General features: G+C 42.3%; 2 protein-coding genes across 4 annotated transcripts in view; one reads left to right on the forward strand and one right to left on the reverse strand.

Moving 5' to 3' along the window:
* The window catches only part of LOC115625563 (zinc finger protein 395), a 187,476-nt gene that overhangs the window by 1,222 nt on the left and 163,443 nt on the right, over positions 1-22,811 (reverse strand). For both annotated transcript variants that reach the window (XM_030520656.1, XM_030520657.1), the window contains exon 5: positions 4,874-4,965. In XM_030520656.1, coding sequence (XP_030376516.1) covers positions 4,874-4,965 — 92 coding nt within the window. The remainder of the gene's footprint in view (positions 1-4,873; positions 4,966-22,811) is intronic.
* Positions 131-3,642, forward strand: LOC115625564 (histone-arginine methyltransferase CARMER). Of its 2 annotated transcripts, none has more exons than XM_030520659.1 (5): positions 131-807; positions 883-1,217; positions 1,319-1,877; positions 1,946-2,360; positions 2,445-3,642. In XM_030520659.1, the coding sequence occupies exons 1-5, from the start codon at positions 522-524 to the stop codon at positions 2,449-2,451; spliced, it is 1,602 nt and encodes a 533-aa protein (XP_030376519.1). In that variant the 5' UTR covers positions 131-521; the 3' UTR covers positions 2,452-3,642. The 2 variants fall into 2 exon arrangements, with proteins under 2 accessions (XP_030376519.1, XP_030376518.1); XM_030520658.1 differs by having other exon boundaries at positions 1,946-2,356.

The following is a 22,811-nucleotide window of genomic DNA, read 5'->3' on the forward strand; positions in this document are numbered from 1 at the left end:
AACCAGTTTGCCGGTTCGCTCTGGCAGCACTATGCACGGCGTTGCCACTTTCTCAATCTGGCAGCGCTATGCAGCAATGCCCGTGAACTGGTTCCAACAGAAGTGAACAGCTGCAGAGTTGTAGCAACGTTTGCAAAAAACACGCACGTTCTGTGTCAAATCAATACGAATTCAACAAAAATCGATTGATTTTTGCTTAAGCAGCGACCAAGACCGCGCCACAACGTAATATAATTCAGCCCTCAATCAACCAGCGGCTAACGCGTGCATTGCTCAAGCTCTTTGACCAGCGCCAACAACAAAGAGCCCGTCATTTTGTTGTGGAAAATTTTGCAGCCGCCACCGAAAGAAAAAAAAATTTGTGCGTCGCACGTCTCGCGTGTATCTGTCTCTGTGTATGAGTCTGGGTGCATGGCCAACAATACAATTGTGTCAATTATTAACGTAAAGCATTGTGATTTACCCCTTTTCCTACGTTAAAAACTTAAGAAAGCGCACCCGCAACAACATCAAATTCGAATATGTCCACTTCTAGCCGAGTCGAGCAAAATAATAAATACAGCACGGTCGCTGCCGCTGCAACTTCCACTGCCAGCGCAGCAGCGATTGCCAACGCCAATAGCGTGGCATCGCTTTCTGGCGTCGTCGATTTTGTTGGCCACTCGCTGTCAACTTCAAAATTCACGGGCGTCGTAATTAGCGCGATTTGTGATGAGCAAAAGCTCGAATTTAGCAACAAATACAAGGGCAGCTGTACGCTGCTCTGCAGCTACGACTCCCAAGGCGTTGTGCTGCGAATTGTGCTTGGTAAATAAATTCTATATTATATAGTGATAGTGAATATACACCAACTATGGTGATTATAACAATTTTGCATTCTAGATAACGATCATGAGCATCTGCTTAAGGAGTACATGATCTCGGCCGATACGGATGCGGCACAGTTGGGCCGGCGTACCTATGCTATTTCGCTAGATGCGGAAAATCTGGTGCTGCGTTTCGCTAGCGACCAGGATCAGCAACTCTTCCGTAAAGTGGTGGAAAATGTGAAGCACTTGCGGCCAAAGTCTGTCTTCTCGCAGCGTACGGAGGAGTCGTCCGCCTCGCAGTACTTCCAGTTCTATGGCTACCTCAGTCAGCAGCAGAACATGATGCAGGACTATGTGAGAACAAGCACCTATCAGCGCGCCATACTGGGAAATGCGATTGATTTTCAGGTAGCCGTAGATTGCATCTGTCAACACCATTTTAAATTGGATTTCGATCCCAACTCTACTTAATGCTTGCCCTATTCCGATTTATGTTTTTCTACATTTAGGATAAAATTGTGCTAGACGTAGGCGCCGGTTCCGGGATACTCTCGTTTTTTGCCGTGCAGGCAGGCGCTGCCAAGGTGTACGCCATTGAAGCATCTAATATGGCGCAGTATGCGCAGCAATTGGTTGAATCGAATAATGTGCAGCACAAGATCTCTGTGATACCCGGCAAGATCGAGGAGATCGAATTGCCCGAAAAAGTGGATGTCATCATATCGGAGCCGATGGGGTACATGCTTTACAACGAGCGCATGCTGGAAACCTATCTACATGCCCGCAAGTGGTTAAAGCCACAGGGGAAAATGTTCCCCACACATGGTGATCTGCATATAGCGCCATTTTCTGACGAATCGCTGTACTCGGAGCAGTACAACAAGGCCAATTTCTGGTATCAATCAGCGTTTCATGGTGTGGACCTAACCACGCTGCATAAGGAGGGCATGAAGGAGTACTTCCGTCAGCCGATTGTGGACACTTTCGATATACGCATCTGCATGGCCAAGTCAGTGCGACATGTTTGTGACTTTCTCAACGACAAGGAGGACGACTTGCATGTTATCGGTAATTTGCTGAATTGTGGCTCCGTTTGCTTGGGCCGCTCTGAGCATAATGTCATGTTCTTTTTACAGACATTCCCCTCGAGTTTCTCATACTGCAGACGGGCATTTGTCATGGGTTGGCCTTCTGGTTCGACGTTGAGTTCAGTGGCAGTAGCCAGAACGTATGGCTTTCCACCTCGCCGACGGCACCCTTGACCCATTGGTATCAGGTGCGCTGCCTGCTGCCCATGCCAATTTTCATCAAGCAGGGACAGACACTGACAGGACGGGTGCTGCTGGAGGCCAATCGGCGGCAGTCCTACGATGTTACCATTGATTTACATATCGAGGGCACACTGATATCGTCCAGCAACACATTGGATCTTAAGAATCCGTATTTTCGGTACACGGGGGCACCGGTGCAAGCGCCGCCGGGAACTAGCACGCAGAGCCCTTCTGAGCAGTATTGGACGCAGATGGACACGCAGGTCACGCGTAACTGTAGGTAGACAGAATTTATCCAACTGCATCCCAGTCCCTGCTGAATGTGATTTGCTTAAGTTATGTTTCTTGTCTCCCCATAAAATAGCTACTAGCATGCTAAACGGAGGTCTTAATGTCAATGGCATGGGCGACACGGCCATGGACATAACACACGGCCTCATACATCAGCACTAGGCAGCGCTGGAACTTTGGGAAAATTTGTAATGCTGTATTTTCATGATTGACACCGCCCCCACCACCCCAACCAATTTGTGAATTTTGTTGTTTTCGTGTTATTGCTTTGTGGAATTGTATGCGTCCCCTTTTTAAATATGTTTATGTTATTTTTTGTTAATTATCTTATGTACTCGAAAATTTAATTTCCTTAGGCTTTTATGTATTCAAATCTCCTAATTTTTGCTCCCAGCATTTGTTGTATGCTTGTATTTTGAATGAACTATATATACTACGAATAAGTTAAATGAGCCCGATAAAGTAATCATTGAAAACGTCGACAGCAAACAATCAACAAGGCAGACTAAAGTAGTTGTTTAGAACACGCAGCATATATATATGTAAGCTAATTTTAGCCACTAGTGTTTAAAGATTTTAACGTTACATAAATGTAAACAAGATTCGTCATAACTATAACTGTAACACGTAATATAACTGTAGTAGACGTTAAGCTTAAAGTTTCTTAGTTAATGCAGTTGAAAAGCTTTGAACAAAACCAACCCACATTTATACATATAAAACATCGCATGTGCTGCATATGAGTTTTAAAGATGAAGACGTATTGTATTTAAATTGTTTTATGTACCTCCAACAACTAGTTTCAATTATTTGTAAAATGCAATGTCTAAATGTGTTTAATGCTGTTCAGTTTGCGAGCAGCAGCGATAGGGATACGAAAAGCATTTAGTTTTAAGTTAATTTATCTGAAGTCGCCGTCGAGATTATAAGTTACCTATGTATGTATTTGTAAAGTGTGAATGTCTCGTTCCGCCCGCCGTTTTGCTTTAAGTTATACCATTTAGTAAGGGTTTTGTGTATGTACGTCTTCTTATTATAATGATATCCCCCACATATTTATACTTATGCCACATAACTGAAAATAATGCAAGAGACTTGTAACGAATCAATGCATCTAAGCTGCTCCACCCAGCTCCTCGCATCAAGCTGCCAGCATGCCAAGCGTACATACCTACACACATGCACCTTTGTTTGGTGGCCTGTGTGTGTGCTATGCATGCCCAAGCATAATAGTAATACATAAATACGTATCCTCTACATATAAACATATATACAATGCATATGTGTACTGTTCTTCTAGTTTAGTAGCGCGCTGTTCGTTTGCCAACAAAAATAACAACATCAAGAACACAACCGCCAGCGACACCAACAATACATACATACATATAATCATACGATCTATACACATACTATATTTATGCTTACTTATACATATACGATGAAAAGAACAACGTTTTGAAAGCAGAAGCAAAAACATGGTCTTTCATTTTAAATTTCTGCTGTCACTTGAATTTCTCAAACCGCTTCTCCCACCCACATGCACGAGCTTGTAGGAAATATCGGAGCATCGTCGAATTGTGAATAGTATACGTACATGTGTATATACATACATACATACATACTCGTTCATGTAAACATCAATGCTGTAGTTGAGAAAAGCGAGCGCGCGCGCGCATTTTGAACAGAATCGACGGTGGACCTTGGCCTCAAAAATGTGCAGCGCCACCCAGAAAGTCACGCCCCCACGCCTTTTGACGGGCAGGTGCGCAATCTGAATTCTGCGGCTGGTGTTGAGCGAGGGAAGGAGAGGGGCGCTCTGAATCCCAATGCGGTAGAGCGGTCGTGTGTGTGGGTTGACCTGCATAGTTGTAGTGTGCAAGAGCACAAGTGTTCGCTCCACTTTTGGTTTGTGGCAGCAACGACAGCGTCAAAAATATTGCACAGTGGGCTGAAGTCGCTTATTAAGGAAAAGTTCTGCTTAAGATTTTGTATAATGCATTAATATCCCGTTTTTGAGCCCCAAATAAAAATCGGGTAGGCCGGAGAGCTGACAATTATCATCAAACTTTGACCTGCTTAAGGGGTTTGTGTGGCTAGCAATCATTTAGCAACTTGTGCACAAAATCAAAAATATGTATATTTGTGGTAGACTGTGGAACTAAGTATACTGGGAATACAAGGAGTGTGTTAGGCACTAGAAGAATAAAAATAGAACAGATCATTCCATCCCACTCCCACTATTGACACCGGCTCTTCAGAATGCGCATCACTGTGCAATGCTTGATATAGTTGTTGTTGTTGTTGTAGCTACACTAAGTCAAGGCAACGCATGCGTTGCTATTGGCCCGCCCACTTGCGTTCTGTGTCGTTGTTGTTGTTGTTGTTGTTGTTGTTGTTGTTGTGACTGTACAGTGCACAGCGTGTTTCAAGGACCCTCGACAGGACTTATTTATAACGCTCGTAGTGAGAGGTGGTGTTATTTGCGAGGCATTTGGAACTTACCGCAAATGCTTGTCCCTTATGTGACGTTCGATTTGCGCCGCCGTCATTTCAACGCAATTGCAGCCCTTCCAGGTACAGCGTAATTTTTTGAACTGCAAAGAGAGGAGGCAAAAGGTACTGATTAGTTGTGGCACACACTTCTGGTGTAGGTATCAATTCTTAATCGTACTTGACTGCGCGGCTTGCTGTTAAAATATGGCACGCTAGATAGATCGCCATAAAGGTTGGCGATGGGCGGCGAAGCGGAACGAGAACGCGAATGGGAACGAGAATGAGAACTGGAGCTGGACGAGAAGCAGCTGGCGGCTGAGGAGGGTCCTTCGCAGGCAGTAACGGATCCATCACTAGCTTCGCTTCTTTCGCTGGCCGCTCGCTGAGTGTACGGCTCGTAATCACATCGCTCCACATAGTAGTTGAGCGCGGAGGTCGCGGCGGATGCGGTGGCATGCATGTTGAGACGGAGACTGAGACGCGAGCCTATGCGCTACTTCGAGCCGGTGCCGGGCCGGTGCCAAATGCGACTGTGTTGGTGCAACGGACAATGCAACTGGCGGACGCATTTAGCTTGGCGGCCGCCCGAGTGACGCACGAACATCAAACGATGTCGCACGAGCAGTAGCAACGTTCTTGCTCCGGTTCCGGCCCTGCTGCTGTCCAAGGCACTGATAACGCTGCCATGTCCTTGCAAAGCGACGAGCCACCGAGTGCGCCAATTTCCCCGACGCCTTCTCTATTTACTGGGTCACCTTGAGCGAGTGGCATGGTGGAGGTTAGAGGCGAGGGAACGAACTCTTTGTGGCTAACATTGCCTTGACACGCTTTTCAGTTCGGTTTCAGTTTCGCTTTCCTCTTTTCACGTTTTTCATTTTTTTCATGCGACTTTTCATGCGCCTGCAGTTATGCTGCGCTTCATGTTGAAGGTTAGCCCGACATCGAAGTCGACATCGACGTACATATCGGCGGTGGCGCCGGCTTCATCGCCAGTGCTGGCAGCGCTGTTGACCCAAATTCTAGATCCTTTATGCTTTGTAGCATACTTTCAGGCGTTGCACATGCCCCATATGTACACATACATACATATCTGTATATACATACATAGGTATCTATGTATATATACATACTTGTACTTAATGTGTGATGATTGTGTCCTTGTTGTTGTTGCCGTTATTGATGTTGTTGTTGGCCTTGTGTGGCTTTTTGTGCAGCCCGTATTAAAATTGAGTTTCTGGGTTTTTTTTTTTATTTTTTGTTGTTTTTTCTGTTCTGCACCAATATGAAAGTTTCAGTCGCTTGGGGCTCATTTTTTTGGCCTTGTGTGGCAAGTGATTAACGATTTGTTTACAACTTGGCCTACAGATACGGCTGTGAGTGTCTGTGTAAGTTACAATTTTGGCATTTTATGTGCTTGTGTGTGTGAACGAAGAAAACAGTTGGAAAACCTGAGCGAGTCTGCTGCTTGAAGGACGTGTGTGGCTGATGCATGCGCTAGGGTGCAAAGTTGTGATAGCGAACGCTTTTTCAGAAGATCATAAAACACACATGTGACACACGATGCGTATGCGCAATATTCCAATCGGAGCCTGGCTTTCAGAGGTTTATTATACTTCATTGTAACTCCACCTCTATTCAAATACAATGTACATTTATTTTATAGCACTTGTCAAGATTAAATTTGGAATTTAATGCGAAAACGGAGGGATTTACTTATAACAAACAAAGGGCGATGAATATAACCGAAAGATCACTCTTGATCGTCGAAAACCATAATACTTTATGTAGGTCTACATTGTGCTCAAAAGTTTGTGCGGAAAGTCTTACTTTCGATGTAAAACAGTTGGTTGCACAACAAAGGTTATGGTAATATTAAGAGGAGGTGAACCATAAGGAAAAGGCGCCAAAAAATTAAAGTTGAATCGCTGAATTCATGTTAATTCCTGCTGCTACTGCCTAATCTTCATCTCAATGCAACTTTTGGATGATATGCTAGGGACAAGAAGGGTGAAAAGGGAAAACTGCCAGTCGCAATGTAATCATAAACATAAATAACTTGCTCCATAAGCGGCGTAAACTGATGGCACAGACACATGCCTGGCAGTACACACACACACACACACACACATACACACACATACATCCACACATTCACATATGTGGTCATTGCTGTGTGGTAACATTAACTGCCAGCCTCGACCTGTGGGGCAAGTGCAGGAGGAATGCGGGCAACATACTTTTCGTTTTAGCTTCGTGCAATTAGTGGCGCAATAATTCGTTTGCGGCCAGCCAGCGGGGCAGGATACAGCACATATCCTGGCTATAAATACACATACACTCGCGCAACCTCACTGAGAGGTTGCCATTTCAGCCAGATGTGTGTGGTGTGTGGTGTGTGTGTGTGCTTGCCTGCCTGCCTGCCATTGAGTTAGAGTTGAGTTTGTCAGTTGGCTTGTCTGGCAATTTCAGCCTGTTTGCATTGTGGTTGGAAATGTGCCTGGCATATTAATATGCACCCACACCCTCTACCGTCTCGCTCTCGCTCTCGCTCTTGCCATCTCTTTTACCTAAGCAGGTTTATTAATGTGCTCGTTTTGTCGTTGATATGCGCTTCGTGATAAGCATAATCAACGACTTCACTAACAAAAAACAGCAACAGCAACCGAATTGTGACAACAACAGCAACGGCAGCCAAGTGTTAGTCTTGCTAGATCTTCAAGTGCCCACACGGCGTATGCTTGATTTTAGAGCTCTAGCCGACAATTATTTTCAATTAATACGCCAAACAAGTTAGCAGTCATTATGACCATCAATTCCATGATGGCCTAAAATACCCTCCTCGAGTCACCCCACCTGCAAAGTTGGGGAAAATCTAAAAGTAAATTAAAGTCACTTGAATTATGCGCGCGCGTGTTTGTATATCTGTGTGTGCATGTGTGTGTGTGCGATAATTATGTTGCCGATTGCCTTGCCACTAATGAAACAAAACCATTTGCCGTTTTCCGACTGCCGTGTTTTCCATCCCCCTATCCCTTCATCCCCTATCCCTCCCCTATCTGGGCATTTATTCATTTGGCTTGCTGCGTCATAAAGCAAATTTAGTTGCCAAACGTTCCACCCCAAGCCCTAACTCTGAGAAAAACGCAGAAAACCCCGGTGAAGTTGCGCAGCTTTATACAATGCCCGTTCATTTCCTACCGCACTATGTCCTGATTTGGCCGCACAGCAGGCCGGGCCAATAAATAGGCAACGTAAATAAGCGGAAATGGCCGGAATAACATGAATCTTGTTTAGGGTAGTTTGGAGTCACAAAAAGCGAAAAGAAGAGGATATAAAGCAGACGCCGACCAGGAGAGAGTGAGAACAGAGCCGTTGCCATCCTGTGCTCTCCCATGCTCTCCACACTCCATCTTTTTCCTGCTCCCATTTCTGCTCCATTTTCCTCGTTTGACTTCGTCCCGAGTGCTGAGCACAGCATTTTCTGTATACCGCATATGCCTAAGCGGTCTAAGGGCATTTGATGTGCCATTTTTGCTTGGCAGTTGCCATTACGTGTAGTGTATATGCAATATATGATTGCTCTACGTGTTTGCTTCTGGAAGTTGTCAACTTCGTCTTGGACTCTATGTGGGTGGAGCAGTGAAGCTGGCTAAGCTGATCATCCAGCTTCCTAATTATGCACATCTAATGTGGAAATTGTTCCTTTTGAGCTTCTCCATCAAACAAACGTGGACTGCATCTTAAATAAAAGTGCACCTATTTTTTTTGCGTCCAAGCCAACTATATTGGGACTATAGAGCTATTGCTTGAGGGGAAAAGTAGTCAGATATCATTACTTGGCTCCATTACATTCAGATTTAGTCCAAGATTGTGATTGAAGACGTATCGTCTGTCTAATGTAGGAAATAAAACATAAACATGTACCTTCTTTCGAATTTTTTGAAACAATTAGCATTTTCAGTCTTAGATATATGTATCACGAGAAGCATAATTGTATTTGCGAATATAAATTGGTATAAAAGTCATGGGGAACTATGACGCAGCTGGATGGTCACTATACTCGTATTTTTGAGATTTATAACATTATTTTGTTGACGCTCAACATAATGTCTTATTGCTTGGTTCTTATATTTCGCATATTTTTCATACCAGAAGTGCAGACTTGCCTCTTCCACTCGTCTGCTCGTTTTGTTTCTACAAGTATACCATTCACGTTCAATGAAAATTTACTTGCAACCAAAAGTGAAACGCAAAAAGTACGTTCACAAATAGGCACACACACATACATACAAATACACATTCTGACAAACACCAGCTACGTGCTTTGTATAAATAACAGAATTTTTCATGCTTCGCCTTTCTATTTTTTGCGTCTTTTTGCCCGAGCATAAACAACCCCAAGCCCCAAATAACGTTCTTCATGAAGCGACCCAAAAACTCACATACACACACACACACACATTTATGTATTGTATATTTATGCATACCCACACACACACACGCGGGGACGATAAAGGCGAAGGCAACATCAAGGCAGAAACAAAAACCAGAACAGCTGTGGAAGGACAAAACACGAAATTGGGTCAACTGTATATAGACGTCCATATACGAGTACACGCATACACATGACTCTGGGCCGCAGGGGTAGCAAATGCCATGGGCTTTCACACAAACACACACACCCGCACGCACATCAGGGCTGTTAATTTGAAAAACTGGGCCAAACACAATGTGGGGGCTCGTAACAGACCTGGAAGTGACGGTGAAGAGCTTAACAGTGCGGGCAAAGAGCGAGCTTAAGAGACTGAGCGCTTGCGAGAGAGGTAGGTAGGGACAGAGTGAGAGAGATGGGGAGAGAGGGTTGAAACGCGTTATCACCTTACAGAGCCTGGAAGTATGTTTGTTTTGATTTTGGGCAACAAACTGGGTCAGTGGAAACATATTATGTTGTCGATACGGCGAAATATTGAGTAAATATCTCCCCTTATATACACAAAAACATAAACATGTATGTACATGCATCGTACATATTGTATGTAGATCAATATGTGAACGGGCATTATTGACTTCGCACTAGGCAGGCCAAACTAAAAATAACCAAATCGGTATATATTGGTGAGGGTATGCATGCTGCAAAGCTGGCTAAGCAACTTCATGGACCTGATGGCCCCAAGGAAAATGAACTTTATTTGACGGCCCTAAAAAGTATGCTATGAAAATGTGTGGCAAGAATTATGCCCGGCAAAAAAGGAGGCGAAACGAGGAACACGACTCGCGATTGCTTTTATGGCAGACCGCATCTCTTCTTGTTGATAATTTGAAAGCCACTTTGCGATTCTGCCCCTTCAGCTCCCTCTTTAGACTTTGCCTTTTATGCCTTTGCGAGTAGTCGCATTCTTTGTGCCTAATAGGGCTTAATTTTTGGCAAACTCAAATTACACTCATGGCGACGTTTACATGTACGAATTCAACGCGCCCGTACAGAGCTGCCCATAAAAGTCAGACGCTGGAACTATCGGCTCAGAAGCAGTCAACAGGGGTTGCAGGCAACAAATTTTATACGCGCCATTAAAGCTGTTTAAGCGCGTCATGGCAATTTTCGTTGACTGGCTGAAAGGCAGAAGGCAGAAGGCGGAAGGTTAGACGGGCGACAGACTCGCCGAGGGGACCTGGGTGGAGATGCTTTGCAATTTGCATTTCTAAGCTGATAAGCAATTGTGCGGGCCACCAGCGAAAGAGGAACGGAAAGCAGAAGAGAAAAAATTAGAGAAAAGAAAATAATGTGCTCAACGAATTCTTGCAACTTATTGTGAGTTTATTATTTTATGCGAGTTAAGCTGTAGCTGTGCCTAAGAAAATATGTTCAGAGCCAGTCAAAAGGATGAGAGTATTGCTATTATCGAAGTGCAAACTTTTCGAAAATTCACTGCAATTATTCTTTATACTACTAGTATTACAGCAAAGTAATGTTTAAGTAATGTGTCTTGTCTTAGATACTCAAAATAAATTGAAATCATTATTATTCGAAAATAAGATGGATACAGGGACATTAAATTAATCTAAACTCTGGCGACTAATTACCATTGCTGCGAAACATATAGCGCCTAATAAAAAGAATAATATAAATGCGTTGTTATAAAAATATGTATAAAGTGAACAAATCTCGATTGGGGAACTAAATATAGGAAGTACTTAAAATTTAATGTGTCTGTCTGCTTTGTTTTTATTTTATATTTATTTTAAAGCCTTATCACTTGATGCCCGCCTATCAACGGCCGCTTAGTGCTGAGTGAAAACAAACCCGAAATGAAAATTGGGTCACATCAGATAACAGGCAGACTCGTACACACTCCTCCCCACACAGGCAGAGTCGTGTGAGTGTTGTCGCTTTCAACAACATTTCAGACTCGTTATCAGTACACACACACACACACACACACAGACACACACACAGAAGGCAAGCGCTTTGATATGTTTTTATAAAAAAATTGAGCCATAATTGTTAGAACCGCTTCCGGCTGTTTTCAGTGGGGTGCTGATAGTAGTTATGGTAGTGGGGTTGATGAGGCCGCTCCAAGCTTGTTCAGTAGAGTACTCTCAAAAGTAGGCAATAGTATTTGCAAAATGTGGAGTATCTGTGTGTTTCTAGTGAGCCTATGCTGTTGTATTGTTCGTTCTGCAAAATATGCAAATACTTACATGCTTATACGTCACGCACACAAGCACATAAGATATGATTACCTCAATTTGCAGCCCACGCCAATTCCCTTAAAACTTAATTTGATTGCGTATAAATAAACACGCACACAAGGCCGCTGTGACAGTGATAAACTGACGCATTCATTTTCAAAATACACATACACACGTACATTCTCATATGCATAACTGATGTGACAATAGCACGCGAAATTGTCATTGCCTTGGTTGTTGGTGGGGGGGTTTGCTAAAACAAGATTGAGCGTCTTGTCAAAGAGAAATTGAAGCTGAGTATTCATTCGTGTTGTTGATTTTGACAACGACATTTGCTGTTTGCTATATGTTTGCTGTTTGCCGTTGTGCTGGAGTGTTGGTAGGTACGTGTGTGTGTTTGATAATAAAGACGCGCTGATAAAATAGCTCAAAACAAAATGACAATGGCGTTGATTTTGATACAAACTAACAACGGGAAGGGGAACCGGAAAATGCGGCAGATGGAGTAAGGAACAAACGGAAAAACTGTCGTCTGACGGGCAGAATGTGTGTGACATGGCAAATATTGACAAAAAGCTCAAGGGTTGCCAGCCATTAAAAATACATACACACATATACGAGTTTATTGTGCCTTTGTCTGCATTCAAGCAACAACAAACAGCACACATTTAAAAATACAAATTTATGCACAAAGTTGCGAGCACAACAAAAAAGTTTAGCTTAAGTCTTCACTTTTCTTCGTGCATATTTTTTGGGTAGAAAGTTTTTCGCAGCTCTCGAGCTCTGACGCACAAGTTGCGTGTCGTCGCTAAAAGAAAAAAAAAAACACCAACTGTTGCAAATTAAGCGAAATTTCAAGTGAAGATAAGACCTAAATTGTTGTCCAACTTTTAAAATGTTGGCTATTTTCAGGCACCGCCTGAAAGTATGCAGCGCTAAATGCTTGTACTCGAAACGAAAGTTGACCCATTTACTCTATTTTTGTTGCGCCGACTTGTAAAGTGTGTGCGTGTCTGTCTTCGTTTGTAAGTCCCCGTTGATTGCAATTAGTATTTCAAGAATAAGAAGAAACTAGAAGATGATGTATGCTGGGAGAGCTGGGACCGTCTCTCCAGTGTCCAGTCAGCATCTGACCATGTGACATCGGTAATGGCAAGACGTCGACATTTTAAAAGTTCTCATTTCCGCTGGCCATGCATCCGAATATGGCCCACACATGTGTGTATTTGCCAGCGGGTGGTTCTGATATAACGGCAACGACAATATCCTGCTACGCTCAATTTAACGCAACATGCCCAGACCCGCCAACTGAAGTCGGAGCAAGCCGCAGGCGTTAGCCCGAATCTCAACCTCAACCTTATTCGCTGTTCTACAAATTACAAGCACACAGAGCCATACATTCAGCCCCAACTTAATGGCAACCACAAGTAAAACTCTCTATGCAAACTGTTTTGGCTGTTCCGGCCTCCTCCCTTCTCCCTGCTGCTCATCGTCGCCTTGACTCCCAGCATCCACGAACATTGTTATCAATGCCATTGTCACATCTCCGACTTTGTCAACGCCAAGCCATTGTTGTTGTGGCTGCGGCTGCGGCTTCTGACGCTTGTAGCCATTTCGAAATCCAATTATGACATAAAAATTTTCGTAAATTGTAAAATGTAAATTTTGTCAACACTCTCCTCGGCAAAGGAGCGACGAGATAAGGCGTGGGTTGCTGGTGGCAAAGGGTTGACTTGGTGCCGGGAAAGATAAGCAACACAAAATTATTATTTGACACACGTAAATTTTCGTGCACATAAAATTTGTGTCCTGGTTGCGTTTGCCTTCGACTTTTATTGCTGCGGTAATTGCCAAATGGAGCTTGAGCAGACTTACATACAAGTATAAACGGGCATACATACATATAATGGCAGCTGGGTAAGCTAATCAGAGCAGAGAAATATAAGGGTTTGATGTGGTTTTGAGAGTAGGCTGATATGACAGCCATAACGACTCTTTAAGGAGTGACCGTGAACCTGGACTTTGAATGCCAAATGGAATGAAGGCAAAGAAGTGACACAGTGAAGACTGCCCATGGAATAATTAGTAATAGAATTTACTTTAAGAGGAATGAAACAAATTAAAAGAATTATAAATTTTTTATGGGCTGCATTAAAATTTGATTCCGTATGAAAATAATTACGTTTTCATCCAAGTTAACAGCCTTATACACTTAAGCTCCTCATACCGACAGCTATTTTTGTCATTTTCTATGAATACATAGAAGAAAAATAAAGCGATAGTGGGGTATTTATCTGTAAAAACAAACGTTAGTACTTGCAATATTTGTTCCTCATTTGAGACTCTTTTGGCACGTAAAATAATACCAGCCACAATCGCCTCGAATGAAATCAATGGCATAATGCTGCCCAAGCGATGACTAAACCAGAAATAGTAGCTGATAATGATTCCATTTAATATTCTGATATGCATCTTTCATGACTTAAAATGGCGCATTGTATTAAATGTTTCTAAATTGATTTCTGAGCTGCCGAAATACCGCATCACATTTCTCTGCTTAGGTACTGCTTACTGTATTTGAAGTTACTGGCTCGTGCGCCCAAGTTCATCTAATTGGCTCATAATAAAATGCCAAATTATAGAGTGGACTCTAACACCAGGACAGGCCTAATCCCAAACCCCCAAATGACATCTCTTTGCGCTCAGCCCAACTGACAGCAAAAGACGAGCATAATTCATGGCTGTGTGTGTGTGTGTGTGTGTATGTGTGGGCTGTCAGCTCATCTGTTTCAATTTAAGCCAGGACTGTGGGTGTCTCTATTTGAAGGGCGTCAGGTTAGTTTTTGTGTGGGCTATAGTGACCCGCATTATTTCCATGTTGACCCAGAATGCGCGCCACGGCACGCACATAACTACTCGCAGGGGGCAGGGGACAGGGGACAGGGTGCAGGGTAAGTGGGTCGGCATTGTCCTCTGAAGTAGTGTTAGAGGTGGGCGGAGGGCAGAAGAAATCGCGCTTGTTAAACATGCAAAAAATTACACAAATTGCTGCACTCTGTAGTAATTGGCACAAGGATTTTGAAACTTAGTGACCTTGCAGAACTGTACCAAAAAATGGCATTAAGGTCCAAAAACAGACTGGCTGACTGCTGTACATTATGTATTTTCAGATACTTCTCTTACTGGTTGCTGTATGTATATAGCAAGTCATGTTTACTTAGAAAAGCGGCACATGCACACATATATAGTATAGTATATGTATATTCATCTATTCTTGTATATACACACGGTGTAGAGATATTCATGCACATTGAGGCTGCGCTGCTGCTGTGTGCGTTCGAAAAAGTAAACCAGGTCAAGCATAGCTAACTTCAATGTGTCTATACGTACATGTGTATGTATAAACAAGTACTACATATGTATATACAAAATGTACATATACTATATATACTTGTATATACAAGTTTGCATGTTCTCTGCACATTTATGCTGCGCTCCGCCCGCCTCTTTGGCGCTGTCTTCGATAATGCCTTAGTATTTTCTGGTTGCGCTCGAATGATTTGCATTGACTTTCAATTAATGGTGATAAGTGCGTCAAAGACACCCAGACCTCTCTGTGTATGTACATATGTACATACAAGTGTGAATGCACAAACACAAGTATTTACATAGACACATTTATGTCGCGCTTTGTTACATTTGTGCATTAAAGTGTAGTCGTTTTTTCAAGCAGCAGCATAATATTAACAATTTATGTATTTATTTTATTTGCAATACTAAACTGAATTTATTCTGAGCTGAGGAGCTGTTCTTTGAGGCGTATATGAATCTATGGTTAATGTAATGGGAATAACTTCAGTTGTGTGAGATACCGACAATAAAAGAAATACATTAGCCCAGAAAAAATAAAAATGCTTACATGGTTACGCATTGTCATTTAATTCACATGTTTATAACGTTTATCTCGTCCCTATGCGTTCAATAAAATAACAATGTTGTTTGCTCAAAACAACTGACAAATTCGAAAACAACATACTTGTAATGGTAACGGGCAGAGGCAATATGAACAACAATAGGCTTGACGGGATTGCAAGTAAAGACCATGTACATATGTATTTGGAAAAAATATTGAAATTTGGTTAGTCGTATATTTGTATGTATTTGTGTATATAAATAAAATCGGACTCCCTGAAGAACAACAACGAAGGCAGCTGCAGACCGCGAATATTCCATTAGCGTGCCAACCTAATGGACTCAATCAATCATAGAAAAAATGTCTTTTCTAGCTAGTTTTTGAAGTCGCAGCCAAATTATAGGAAACCTCCAATTTGGTCAATAATTAAATAACTTTACTGGCAATGCTCATTTCTGCCAGTCGCTTGTCTTTCAGTCAAGCCGTTTTTGAAATTAACTTGGATGCAGATAAATTAGCTGCACCTCCTCATCCCTAATCACAGTAGACCAAACCCGACAGCCTAATACCCTGCACCCAGAAACACATCCGTCGTATTGTTATATGATTTGTTTTACTCGCAGAAAAGCGGTGGCATTTTCTTGTAGCTTTTCCTGCAGCTAGCGAAGTATTGACGAAACACAAAAAATAAATAAAATCATATACTTGTATATAACAAGCTTGAGCTAAGGTAGAGGAAGTATGTACACACATAGTATATGAAATGTGAATTTAGTCAAGTCGCCAGGATGGCTTCTGTCTCGATGGTTCGACATTTTACTGTTTCAATACGGTTTCCTTGCATACTGAAATTTGGAAAAAGATAAAAACCCTTGCCCAACACAACTTCCATAAGTGAATCGCTTTGGAAACGCTCAAGTCTATTGGGCAGTCCCTTTGCTGCGTACCCCCTCCACCTGTGTTCCTGTTTAGTGGCACATTTCAATTTTCGTCTTCAGCGAAATGTCCACAACGTTGGGAAGCTAGGTTGCTTCTCTTTCCACGTGTGACAACAAGGAAGGCCACTACGGCAACGCCCAAAATGGCGACATAATAATTCCCAGAACTCGCAAAAAACACAGGCAAAAAAAGAAAAATAAACGGTTGAAGAGAAAATTGCGTAAAATGGTAAAAAGTGTGGCCAAGAACGATGAAAAAAGCTAATCAACTGGAGGGGCAGCTCATTTTTGGCGATCGTCGTACATCATTTTGGACAAACGGACGGCATGTTGTGTTGAAGTGCTTCTGTGCCGGGGAAGATAAATGTTGGGAGGGGGAATGGGGGCAGGTGATAGTCCTGGCCCAGTTGACAACGCTGCGGTTACCGGCGCCTGTTTTTGTATCCCGCCCCAAGGGCTGTAAATAATGGGACTTCGATGGCAAAAGCTACTCGGAAGCTTAAAGAAGTGTGCCTCGTCACACGGCACACGACCAGGGACGAAATGTTCTGCCGCTCACTTCTCCTACTCCATTCATATTTTTAGGTGGTTTCTGTTCTGGCCGCGCAACGTGCGTTCCGTTCATAGGGCCCACTCTATGGCTTTAAAGTTGCACGCGTGTGTGTGAATATCTGACTAGGAGCTTGTCTCAGTTGTGCGAGTGTATTTAAAATGCTATTTGATATGCTGCCAAAGTTGCTGCACGTAAGCTGCTTATGGCCAACAAATTAGACATTTTCAAAAGCAAAAACGAAAACGAGGACGAAGAGCACGATGGGGAGCCGGGGGAGACCAGGCAGTGGTCGGCTGTGGAGCCGCAAAAGGAGTTGTCACGCACATGCACATACAAGTATGTATAGTAAGTATTTGTATTTGCATAGATACTTGTACACCTACAGGTACGTCCACACATATGCAACATGCTGAATTTGATTGAGTTCCAGCATAAAATTTGCGCTAGTGTTAATCCCCTAAAAGGCAAATATAGTATGAGGCGGATGCCATCCACGGGTATGTGGGTGTTCAGAAATGGGTTAATACCGGCTTAGGCATATGTATTCAAAGGGTTGGCGGTGGGAGGCAATGGTGGTAGTCCGCACGCAAACATCAACAAACATTTAGATAACACGAGACGATTTCTGTGGCTTAGGAGGAGATGTCAGAGAAGGGGCAGGTCCGCGATGCGCAAAGAGGTGTGATGGAATGCCAACTCAGCGTTTTAGTATCCTCTTAAAGAGCTGACTTCGAAAGAAGTCTCTGCTCTGTTTTCATTTCATTTCCAAACTTCGAAAGCTGTGATTTCCAGCCACCGCAGAGAAAGAAATGGGTTTTCGTTGCTTAAAAGTATAGCCTCAAATGATTGGATTTTTTTTATTTTATTTTATTGAATGAAGCATAAATGTTGCAACCATTACAAATGTTTCACATCACGAATTCCTACGATACTGCCTACAAGCCCTGCACATCCCCCACCCCGCACATAAGCACATTTAATACATTATATATACATATATACACAGACACAATTCAATTTCACTTCGACTGCACTTTGAAATTGAAGTCGCACGTATTTCTGAGTTTCCTGGCTGTCACACGATTCGAGGCGGTGGCGGCGGAGTCGAGAAGAGGGAGTCGCAGCGTAAAAATACGCAAAAATTCAATATGAAGGGAAATTTCATTTTGGAAAAGCGAAAACAACAACAGCGAATTTCGCTGCATTATTTTATAATTTTGTATTTTTGCATATTTTATGAGCGAGAAAGAAAATGGAAAATGTGTGCATGGCAATGGTTTAGATAGCAACCCCTTAACCCTTTTCAATGTTTTGCATGGGATTTCGGCGGGATTTAAATATTCAATTTATTAAACTCCTCGGCACTTCTGATCCCGTTGGTGGGGCACTACTCTCACTCAAACAAACACTCATACATGCGTAGGGAACACTTAGAAAATTGCCAGATGGCTAAGAGGACTCTTAGTGCTTCAATTTGTTACAGACGGGTATGTGGAAGCTAAATATCCTACTTGCGATTGCGATTGCGGGTAATAACGGGCCGTGCTCAAAGTTTTTTGTCCTTCGCTTCCTAATTTCTGGTCGACTGAAGCTGACCTAGTTCGGGGGCGTTTCATTATTTCTGTGGCAGCCACAAGAGGGCAAGGCAGGGAAAGAAAAGTAAGTTGAAGCGATCATACATATATGTACATACATACATATATTTGCAGTCCCTATTTTGCTTCAAATTTGCCGTTGGGTGAATGTCTCAACACAACTTCGACTTGACTTAAGCGCCGTCTTCCTGTTTAGATAAGGCGTCAAATACCGGAATATTTTTAATTAGAATTTTCTTTTCCCCTACACTTTTCCTCCTGCTTTCCTCTCGCTTCCCAATTTCCTTTATTGACTTGCTGCCGAACAATGAAAGCAGACTAACGGCCCAGAAACTTAATGGGGGTGGTTTCCGTATCGTTTGCGGAGGGGTTGGGCTTACGTGCTGTTTATTGTTGTTGTTGCTACAGCTAGGAGTGAGGGAGTGACGAAATGCGAAGTTCGCAAAAAGAGTTCAAGTGAAAAGTGTCAAGCAATACCCCAAAAACTGCGTCTTATCTGCCAGTCTGATTCTCATTATAAAAATTGAGGAGTTGAAGGAGAAAGTGTTGAGTAATTCTAAATGGATTGCTCGACGACTTATTTTTCTTCCGTAAATTGCTGCCAGACCTTTTTTTTCCATCGCCATCATCGCGTCCCCTTTATCTAGTATACAGTGCCTTATGTTATTCAATACGCAATTCTTAATTAATTCAATTTGTTTGCGGTTCGCATTGTCTTCGAATGCGAGACGCGCCAAGTGAAGTTGTCATAATTCTCTTTGCGAGAATGGACTGGACGCCAATGGAAGCATTTGGCCAGTATCCGCTTACAGCTGCTCCTCATCCTACAAACAAAAGTTAAGTAAAGTAGTGTGTGTATTTATACGTATATGTGTGTGCTGAGTGCTGAGTGCCGCCCTCGTTTCATATCATCTCGGTTCCTTTTTTCCTTTCTTACTTTATGGGCTCCATTTGGCGCAAATTCTATTTTCAATTTTTCTATTATGGTTGTTGATGTACATGCCATGGGTATATAGAATGTTCCTGCTGCTTGATATATCGGTCAAATGCAATTTATAGCAGCCTGCCAACATTGTGTCGGCGCAAACATTTTACATTCGTAGTGCTCTGCCATGTGCTATTTATTTGGTCATTCATTCTGCTTTCGTTTCTGTCCACATACTTGTATGTATGTACAAGTAGTACATGCATGTACGAATTTCCTTTTTGCAAGTTTAATTGAAAGTTAATGGACGAGTGGACGAGTGGTTGCCAGCAAAGACAACATTTGTCATGCGTACGGCAATTGCCAAGGGAATATGCAAATGGCTTGGGAATCTGTGAGTCGCCCAGTTGCAGTCAACATAGTTATTCAACTGCTAAACAAAAGCCAAAATAATAACAACGCAGCAGCTGTCTGGCAAGCAATTCAGCTTTTCTTTTTATGCATTTTTTTTTTGTTTTTGGCTATCAACGAAATCTACAAACGAAAGTGAAAAGCGTGGAGTTGCTGGCCATGGTAATTTTCATAAATTGTACAGTTTGCGCCACACTCGACTAACAAAATTTCCGCATTTTTTCACAGCCACAGCGAAAGTACTCGTGTACATGAAATAAAAAGCAAAAAACGCTTCGAATTCAAAGAAAATTGTGTGCGGTAGCCGCATGGGCTGATGTAATGGCCAGTGCAAAATATTTCATTTAAATAACTCCAAAGCGACTAACAACCAACAGATCGATTGGCCTCCGAGTGGGAGTAGGCAACGGGGGAGGCAGACGAGTCCCATGCGTATGTGCAACGTCTGGTCCGAAAGACACACAGAGCGTAAAAAACTAGCAAAAGGCACAAAAGCAATACCCAATACCAACAAAAATATATATGGCCGCTACTCGTATTCGTATTCGTTCGCCACTCGCTCTCCGTTCAATGGGTCTTATGGCTAACTTTGTTTGGCAGTTCCAGACTACTCGAAGCTGCTGATGCAGTCGTTGCTGTCGAGTATGATGCTGTTGGAGTAGGCGTGGGTGGCCCCGGACCTGGTCCGACTCTGAATCTGCAGAAGTGCAGACGACGGCAAAGTTTATTTCAAATTTTTCTCCGGTTTTCTTGTCTACTTGTACTGCCGCCGACGGCTATTATTTTGTGTGTCAGGCTTGCCTTTCTTGCATTTAAACGTGAAATTGAAATTTGGAGGCGATTCATGTAATCTGCCGCTTAACTTACTGATTCGGAGCTTGGATATACTGTATGACCATCTTTCGATTATCGCAACTCACCTGCAAATGAAATAAGATAAAAACATATAGACATTAGTTGTGGCTTCACTTTACACACTTTTAGTTATCATAATAAATTAGAGTAATTAATATTAAACACCTTCATTGGCATATTAGTAAGACCCGAAAAGAGCGAATTCTGTCCGTCCGATAGTATAAGAGCTGAATAAGTAACCTTAGGAGTCAACTAAAATCGATGATGATGTGTTAATTCTAAAGGACGTTATAAAATATAAGCCTTCTAAGGTTCAACTCTCAACACAAAAGCATAACCAGAAGCCCAATGAAATGGAAAATGTTAATAAATTAATGTAAGTATTTTTAAACATTAAACTTGTTTTGAAATGGGCTCGACTATAGCATTTCATTGTCGTGTTAATATTGAAGTCATGTTAATGTATTACTCGTAACAAGGCAATTTCAACGGAATATTTTAATTAATTGTCGGGGCTTTTATCTTTCATCCACCTCATCGGAAACTCAGCATTTTCATTTGAAGTAATACGAATTGCCGCTATACTCATACAAACAACTGTTGCTCTTATTTTAATTGAACTATTCTGTGGAAATTCCCAGGCTCAGTGGGTGCTAGAATTCTGCGTATTGACTTGCTGGTTTTTCCGCAATTTGAACAAAGCCCGCTGGCATTGCCGGTAGAAGCACGCGAATCCAATGTGGCCCGAGTGAAGCTCCGCTCTGGTGATTGTTCGCCCTTATTAGTCCCTCCCTTGCTACCCTTGCTATGCCTTGCCAGTCGCTGTTGTTGGCCAGATAGTCTGGTGCTCCCATTTCCAAGTTTACCATGTCGGGGTCAAATTGTTTGCGCGACTTTCGTGCACATACAAATCGTTTCTATAAATTTGCACGTGATTGTAACTACAGTCATATGTTTCCAACTACATGTATCGGTAGGTTTTTTTCTAGATTAATGGTTTGGGTTTGCGACTGGCATATGGGAAAAATTGTGGCGCTAGGTAAGAACATTTTTCCTTTGCCTTTGCCGTTATTGTGTGTGTGCTTGATTTTACACAGAATGTTTTGAGTTGAGTTGCTTTCATGTCGCTCGTCATTTACTATACAACAAATGCCAAGCATTGACATGATTTTTCAGAGCAAAGTCGTTTTTACATTTTGTAGCAATAATTGCCATGTTAATTTTTTATAATTAGTCCCACTCACGCACCCACACACGCGCACTCACACACCCATAAAACATAGAGTCTCAAATAGAGGCCATTGCATGATAGCCTGTTTTCAGAGAAAATGCAGGGAATTCATGGAAATCGCAGCGACTTTAATTGGCCTTTAACAAAGAGTCTGGATCAGCAGAGATTTAAATGCTTGACTAAATTTAAATACAATCATCAGTCATTCGTCAGTGAGTCAGCGCCCGAAAGCTGCGCTTTAATTCAAGAGTGCGCAACAATAAATTTAGTTAATTAGCAACAGAGCTGCGCTTGTTGCTTGTCGTTCGCTGTTCGTCGCTCGGGACAAATTAAAAACCGAAAAACCGAAAAACAATTAAAAACAACTCTCGGCCAACGACCAACGACCCACGACAAATGCAACCAACGCAATTGCTCAAGCACAAGCAATTAATCAAAGGGGAGAGTGAGACCTGAAAGTCCCAGTGAAAATTCCTTCATGTAAATACGAGTAAAAATTTCTGACTTCAAGGTGAACGACATGCTGCATTAACGTTCAGCATCAGCGTTTTATTACATCATTTCAAATGACTGTTCAGTTTTAAAAATTAATTGAAATGAAATAAAATAGAATGAAACTATAAATATTAGTCACAATTGCAATTTAATTTGCTTGCTCATGCTTGCAAAAGACGCCCGCGTCCATGCTCAATCATCGTTTTGCAAAGAGTATTGCATACTTGTAGGCGTCCTATACATGACTATGATGGATTGGGCCCATGCTGAGATAATTGACCTCGAAAAGTATAAAAAATAATTCACATAACTTGGCAGCCCACGCGGCCCAATTTCATTCG

This window comes from Scaptodrosophila lebanonensis, unplaced genomic scaffold (genome assembly GCF_003285725.1).
Source record: "Scaptodrosophila lebanonensis strain 11010-0011.00,11010-0021.00 unplaced genomic scaffold, SlebRS2 tig00000072-arrow-pilon, whole genome shotgun sequence".
Lineage (NCBI taxonomy): Eukaryota > Metazoa > Arthropoda > Insecta > Diptera > Drosophilidae > Scaptodrosophila > Scaptodrosophila lebanonensis.

What these genes read in the sequence shown, in the direction of transcription:
- LOC115625564 (XM_030520658.1), top strand. Translation starts at nt 522, where the DNA reads ATGTCCACTTCTAGCCGAGTCGAGCAAAATAATAAATACAGCACGGTC. An exon ending in GGACGACTTGCATGTTATCG is followed by an intron (nt 1,878 to 1,945) that starts GTAATTTGCTGA and finishes TTCTTTTTACAG; the next exon opens with ACATTCCCCTCGAGTTTCTC. An exon ending in CACGCAGGTCACGCGTAACT is followed by an intron (nt 2,357 to 2,444) that starts GTAGGTAGACAG and finishes CCCATAAAATAG; the next exon opens with CTACTAGCATGCTAAACGGA.